At 46.4% G+C, this 6792-nt stretch overlaps 1 protein-coding gene across 1 annotated transcript in view; it reads left to right on the plus strand.

Moving 5' to 3' along the window:
* Positions 1-5348, plus strand: part of LOC103378351 (nesprin-2-like) — a 15194-nt gene extending 9846 nt beyond the window's left edge. The window contains exons 3-12 of the mRNA XM_008309538.3: positions 322-469; positions 838-1020; positions 1099-1233; positions 1551-1745; positions 1865-1994; positions 2097-2285; positions 2376-2476; positions 2624-2854; positions 2944-2996; positions 3266-5348. Of these exons, the coding sequence (XP_008307760.1) occupies positions 322-469; positions 838-1020; positions 1099-1233; positions 1551-1745; positions 1865-1994; positions 2097-2285; positions 2376-2476; positions 2624-2854; positions 2944-2996; positions 3266-3476 (1576 nt within the window). The 3' untranslated portion in view covers positions 3477-5348. The remainder of the gene's footprint in view (positions 1-321; positions 470-837; positions 1021-1098; positions 1234-1550; positions 1746-1864; positions 1995-2096; positions 2286-2375; positions 2477-2623; positions 2855-2943; positions 2997-3265) is intronic.
* Positions 5349-6792: the final 1444 nt, after the last annotated feature.

Here is a 6792-nt window from a genome sequence, read left to right on the forward strand (position 1 = left end):
TTGTGCTTCTTGCTGGTGCTGTGGCGTCTGCTGCTCCCGCTGCCGCCGCTGTCATAAACCATGTCATTGGTTGATGGTTGGTCCTGATAAAGGTCTTCTTCAGCCTCAGTGTCTCAGGCTGTTTGTTGATAACAGCAATAACATTTGGACTTTTCATTTGCAAAGTCCAAATAAATACATACACAACTGTATCTGCTGATGACATCACAGTAATAACATAAACGTAAACATGTTGTGAAGTCACACTCGCGACAGGACGTTAACAACACTGAAGAGTCTGGAGTCTTAAACCGACTGCACTGACTGCTTCTGTCCTCCCAGACTGGAGACACGCTGGCTCCTCTGGCATGAGTTCATGAAGGAACACCAACAACTGGATGCTTGGCTGCGATTGGCTGAACAGGCCGTGACTTCTCCAAACTTCCATGTGACCTACAGTGCTGCCAAAGAAGAACTGAGGATGCTTGAGGTCAGTGACCTTTTACAGAACACATTCCACACATCTGAGGGAGAACGTGGAGGAGAACCAATGACACACGTACACTGTTACACACCACTGTCAACAAGTCCCTAAGAATAGTCATTCATCTTTAATACGAGCTAGGAAACATAACGTGTAATCAGGTCAACATTTCCAACAACATTTAAACATTGTTTAAGTCAAACAAACAACCATTCACATTCTGTGTGTGCGCGCGCGTGTGTGTGTGTGTGTCTGTGTGTGTGTGTGTCTGTGTGTGTGTGTGTCTGTGTGTGTGTGTGTCTGTGTGTGTGTGTGTCTGTGTGTGTGTGTGTCTGTGTGTGTGTGTGTCTGTGTGTGTGTGTGTGCGTGTGCAGAGGCTGCAGTATGAGGCAGGGCCTCGACTGGTTCAGTTAGACAGTCTGACTCACAGAAATCGAACGCTGACCCGACTCTTCCGTGGTGCCATGAGGGCTCGACTGTTGGCATCGGCGAGGGACTGTGGCCAACGATGGGACCAAGTGAACGCCAAACTGGAGTCCACCAGAGCGAGGTTAAAGGTCAGTGTGGGAGGAACCTGACTGTTTTATTAGTGACCTCTTCACATCTTTAAAATGATGATTTCTTTTGTCCTCAAGAGCTTGGTCTCAGAGTGGGAGGAGTTTGAAGCGGAGGGGGAGGAGCTTGCTCTGTGGTTGACTAACCTGGAGGTCCGTCTGACTGAAGTGGACCACCTGAATGAAAACACCTGTGAAAAACTGAGGCAGCTGCAGGTGTGTGGTGTTCCTTACAGCTGTAGATAGAAGTGGTGTCGCCCCCTGCTGATTGGATCAGACAGGTCCAGGAACAGAACTTGACCAGCCTCCTCTGTCACTGGCTGTTCTTCTTCACCTGCTCCAGTTCTTGTCTACTTGCCAGGTGTCGATGTTCTAGGTTGAACCAAAACAATCCAGGTTTAGTTTGTTGTGTAGCCAGAGGCTTGGTCAGAGGTTTGACTCCCTGTTATTAAATGTCTGGCGGAACTGTTTGTTGGAACTGTGTCATAAAGAAAAATGTTTTCTCACATGTCTGTGTGTGTGTTTGTGTGTAGTCCTTCCAGAAATGTGTGTGTGAGAACTCTGGCCGTGTAAACACACTCCTGCAGCACGGTGAGGAGTTGATCCAGCGCAGCGAGGCGAGTGACGCACAGCGAGTAGAGTGCCGCCTGCTGGAGCTGCTGCGCCACTGCAGCCATGTCTACAACAACATTGCACGGACACACACGCGACTCCTCAGCATGAGACTGGTACGCACACACACAACCACCGGGCCATTCTCACCTGACTCCTCTAACTCCCCTCTCTCTTCTTCCTCTCTCCTCCTACACCCCCCCTCCCCTGCCCTCTCCTCCTGTCTCCCCCCCAGGTGTTTGAAGACGACTGGATCCTGTCCCAGGCCTCAGACTCAGGTTGTCCCTCAGAGACCCCTATTGAGGAGGAGCCTGTGTTTGATAAACCTCGGCCTGACTCTGCTCCTCCTCCAGCCCGTCTTGGAGGTGAGCTGTTGTTGGTAGTCTGTTAACTAAACACAACAGTTTAACTACAGTTGATAACCAGCCTGTCAGTCACCAACCACTCATCTCCAAAATCTCCCTCAGAATTCAGCCAATCAAACTCTGCCATAACTGTACCGTTAGAACTGCCCTCACCCGTTCACCACCCACTTCCCCCGTCATCCTCCTCTCCTACCCATGAGCACCTTGGGTTGGAATGGGACCCCTCAGTGGATATCGGTCGTTCTGTTTCCTGCAACGACGCTGACTCATCGTATTTCAGCATCAGCACAGGTACAGTGGAGAGAACACTTTCTCAGACACAGGTACGACTGACTTCACTCTGCGTGTGTGTGTGTGTGTGTGTGTGTGTGTGTGTTGTAGGACAGTGTAACGGAGATGACCTGAAGAGGTGGAGTTACCTCAGTTCCCTCAGCAGCTGGTCTGGCATCAGCAATGACATCACAAACCAGGAAACTGACCAAGTGAGTCTTTGGTTATTGTGTGTGTGTGTGTATACACACTGCGTTTATACATACACACTCATCTTGTTGGTTTCTACAAAGTAAGGAATAAACAATAATAACACAAATAAACAATATCATGGAAAAGGTTTTGTTGTTCTGTCACAGCCAAGCCCATGTCTGGACCACACTGACGTCTTCTCAGCTGCAGCTCCTGGGCTGGTGGAACCGTGGCTGATCAGAGATCAGTGTGTGACCTCCACACCGGACAGACCAGACGGTGAGCAGGTCAGTCTGAAGGGCAGGCGTTTGAGGGCGTGGCTGGGAGACCAGAGCCCCGCCCCTCCTGGGAATCTGAGCGTCTGTTCCAGAGCAGTTCAGACTGAAGAGGAGCTGAAGGTGAGACTTATATATGTGCATATACACACAAAGACACACTGTCTATGACTTGGCTGGGCGTTGACAGATACATGTTTGTTATTGTCCAGGTTGAAGACTTTTCTTTTTGTGAGGAGGACGACTGCTGTTTGTCCGAACACAGGTGAGAAGAGACAAACAACCTCACACAGATGACCCTGACCTCTGTTGACCTCCTGATAACCAGGCTGCCTGTCAATCACTGAGTTAATGGCTATAACTTTCACAGAACTGTACAGTGTTCTGCTGCTGACACGCAGCTTCCTGTTGTTGCATCTGCACCACCTACAGGGGAGACAGAGGAGCTGCATGCTCTACAAAATCTAAATCATTTAGTTCCAGGAACTTTGTTCTTACCCTTTACCAACACCTTCACCTCATCTCACTTCACAGTGTGACCTCCAGCACAGCCTCACCCATCCTCAGCTCCTCCTCTCCTATTGGCCTGCACTCCCGCCTCCTCTTCGTCCTCCTGGCAGCAGCTGTGGTCGTGCTTGCCGTGTTGATGGCGTTGGTCCAGGACTCACCGTGTCATCGTAGCAGCAGGTTGACACACGGCTACCACCTGACACTAAGATACATCAACGGGCCTCCACCCACCTGAGCTTCAACCCCCTTAGACCCCTCCCTCAGCCTCACCCCCCTCAGGTTTTAGACTCCACAGGTTTAACTAACACGTTTTCTCCCTCAAAACTAGAGTGTTCTAGGAAAATACTCCAGAGTGAAGATGGGACGACAGCAGGACTGATGGGTTCATTCTCACTGATGACATCACGTGTGTGGACTGAAGGATCTCCACAGTCTGTAGTCAGGCTGACGCTGCCACTTAAACTGCCATCGATAACAAATGAAGTTCTTCAACTGCCTCAGTACTTGTTTTTATACTTTATACAAAAGTGTGAGTATTTTTGTACTAGTCTGTACTGCATCAAAGTCACGGTGATGTGTGTAATGTCAGTTGTCTGAGCTGGGATTAGAATCCTGGAAATTAACATCTGACACAACATGTGGTCGGACAGAGATGTTTGAACAACACTGCCTCTACAAGGGTGTTGCCTGTTCAGTGGTTGAGTTTGATCAGTTTGATCAGTTTGATCAGTTTGATCAGTTTGATCAGTTTGATCAGTTTGATCAGTTTGATCAGTTTGATCAGTTTGATCAGTTTGGTCAGTGTGGTCAGTGTGATCTGTTTGGTCAGTGTGATCAGTTTGGTCAGTGTGATCTGTTTGGTCAGTGTGATCAGTTTGGTCAGTGTGATCATGAGAGCTTCTGATCTGTGTTACCACTGACAAAGGTCCAATCAGAAGAACTGAAACATCTCAGGGTTATGTGAGTCGTGGACCAGCTGCAGCTGTTAGTGAGATAATACACAGATATTGTCTCTTTGTTCTGAAGGTTAAATTGGGAACAGGTCGGTGGTAGGTTCTTCTGTTTATTGGTCAACTCCTAAAGACCTGGAGCTGTCCCCATAGACTGTTGGTCACGGTCTACATATTTATGACTCCAACATTGACTTGACATTTCTGTGTGTTTCATATGAACAGAGCTACAGCGTGTCTGATACAACAACACATCTGTCACCTGCAGGCTGTTGTGTTTGTCAAACACTAGTAAAACTCCAAAGAGTCTACAGTGCACTGGAGCCTGAGGCTCAGAGTCGGTCGTAGGTTTGGTTGGTGGTGAGCTGATGATAACCAGTCAAACCTCTGTGGTCATGTTAGGGGTTGTGGGTAAATGAACTTGGGTAATTAGTTAACACTGATGAGCTCCTCAGCCAAACAGAATCTGAAATTCTGAACAATTATTGATAAAATAATGATATTCATAATAATAATGACCAAATGATTTAAATCCAAAACACACACGGAGTTCATATCTTCATCTGCTAAGATTTTTTTCCACCCTGTTCGAGTCCCTCGGGACAGAAGTCACAGGACCTGCAGATATGCACTTAGTGTGTGAACAATGAATGGTTCTGGTCCGAACACAGGCTGAACCTGGAACAGAGGTGTGACTGTAGCAGACCAGGTCGGCTCAGACCTGAGGAGGAGCAGGAATGATAATGACTGGTGGACGACTGCCAGGACCGCAGAGTCACTCCAGGACTGACCGTCACTTTGGTTGTGTGTGTGTGTGTGTGTAAATGAACAGAGTTTGATTTAATCCAGATGATGTTTTATTCCATCTGCTGATTTTGTGACTGTGGAATAAAATGTTTGTTTGTTTTGTTTGAGCAGGAAAATGTCAGGAATGTGCGTGTGACTGAATCAAAAACAAATATCTGATTTTCTCCGAGGATGTGATGGTGGTGATGTGATCATGTCATGTGGTGATGATGATGATGATGATGATGATGAAGTCTCTGTAAAGGGTCAGCTGCCATTTCATTAGTTTGTCATAAAGTAGTTTTTTCTGGATCCTTCAGGTCAACAGTTTTATATATTTGAAGAAGAAATAAATGACATGTATTCACATATATTTTGTATGTATTATTGTGTGTGCGTGTGTGTCTGTGTGTGTGTCACTGGATTACAGCACTGCATCTCGTGCCAAACTCACGTGTCTGTAAAAAAACGGAGTCACTGCAATTAGTGACACTGTTAATTCACTTAGGAGGGATGAAGTGTGTGTGTGTGAGAGAGAGAGAGACAGAGAGAGAGAGAGAGAGTGTGTGTGTTGTGCTGTTGTCTTTTGAAAACTATCCAACTTGTGAGGACATGTCTCAGGTCTCCTCTCACAGACGGAGGATTTGAAGTTTGAAAAGTCAGGATTAGAATTAGAGTTAGTGTAAGAATGAAGAGAAGAGATTCCTCTGTGAAGGTTGGAGTACGAGGCCAGAGATCGGTTTATGTGATTTAGTCACCACACACAAAGATCTCTGTGTGTGTGTGTGTGTGTGTGTGTCATCCATTCTCATTTTTCCTGTTTGTCTCAATTTGCTGGATTCCATTTATAAAGTGATGCCCTATTCAACCTAATTGTGTTGTGTGCGCGTGTGTGCGCGCGGGGCAGCAATCCTCTTTTTCAGAGCAGCATCGAACATGAATGGCTGTGATTGTTCCAAATATCCAGGAAAATGCCCTTAATTCACTTAGACAGCAGATAATTCAGTGTCAGCTGAGGAATCTGCCCGTGGCCTTTAACCTCGTGGTTAACACTCAACCAAAAAATGTTTTTAAAAAAAAATCCTCTTTGCTCCAGTTTCACGAGGTTCAGATGGAGGTGACGAAGAAAAACCTGAAAATAAACTGCTCTGATTAAAAATCACCTCAACATAACATCTCTGAATCATGATTTTCCTAAACTCTGCTCCCTGAGCCTTTGTTTTTATTTTCAATTTCCTCCACAGGACAAAAACATTTAAATTGGAGATTAGGTCAGTGTTCACTCTGAACCAGAGGCCAGAGGTGTGAATGTGGTGTGAATGAAAAATCAGAAAGAGACAGAGAGATGGAAAGGTCTAGAGACCCACTGTCAGCTGATGGAGACTTCACACTGAGAAGAAGACTCACTTCTGCCTCATATACAGTCATGTGTGTTCTGTATTTGAACCATCAACCCATTTCTGGGGGGCAGCAATCGCCTTCAGAAGTGACCAGGGAGTTTGAATCTGTGATCTTCTGACATCAGCGGCCCATCATTTTTCCCCTGGGCCATGGGTTGACCATTTATATAGACAATGGAGAGAATTGTTCTAGATGCTTCTTCTTCACTCGTCTAAAATGATCCTGTTTTCCTTCTCCTGGAAAGAAGTCTTTAGTTCCAAACACCGTGGTTGGTGGAGGCAGGGATGGACCACATTTATACAGAGTGGGATCTTCACCCAACTTCATTAAACCTTGAACCAACTTTACAGCCTCAGGATATGATGTGAAAGAAGGAGATCAACAGAATCTCTCTCTCTCTCTATCTCTCTCACA

Source organism: Cynoglossus semilaevis, chromosome 4, assembly GCF_000523025.1.
Source record: "Cynoglossus semilaevis isolate Cse_v1.0 chromosome 4, Cse_v1.0, whole genome shotgun sequence".
NCBI lineage: Eukaryota > Metazoa > Chordata > Actinopteri > Pleuronectiformes > Cynoglossidae > Cynoglossus > Cynoglossus semilaevis.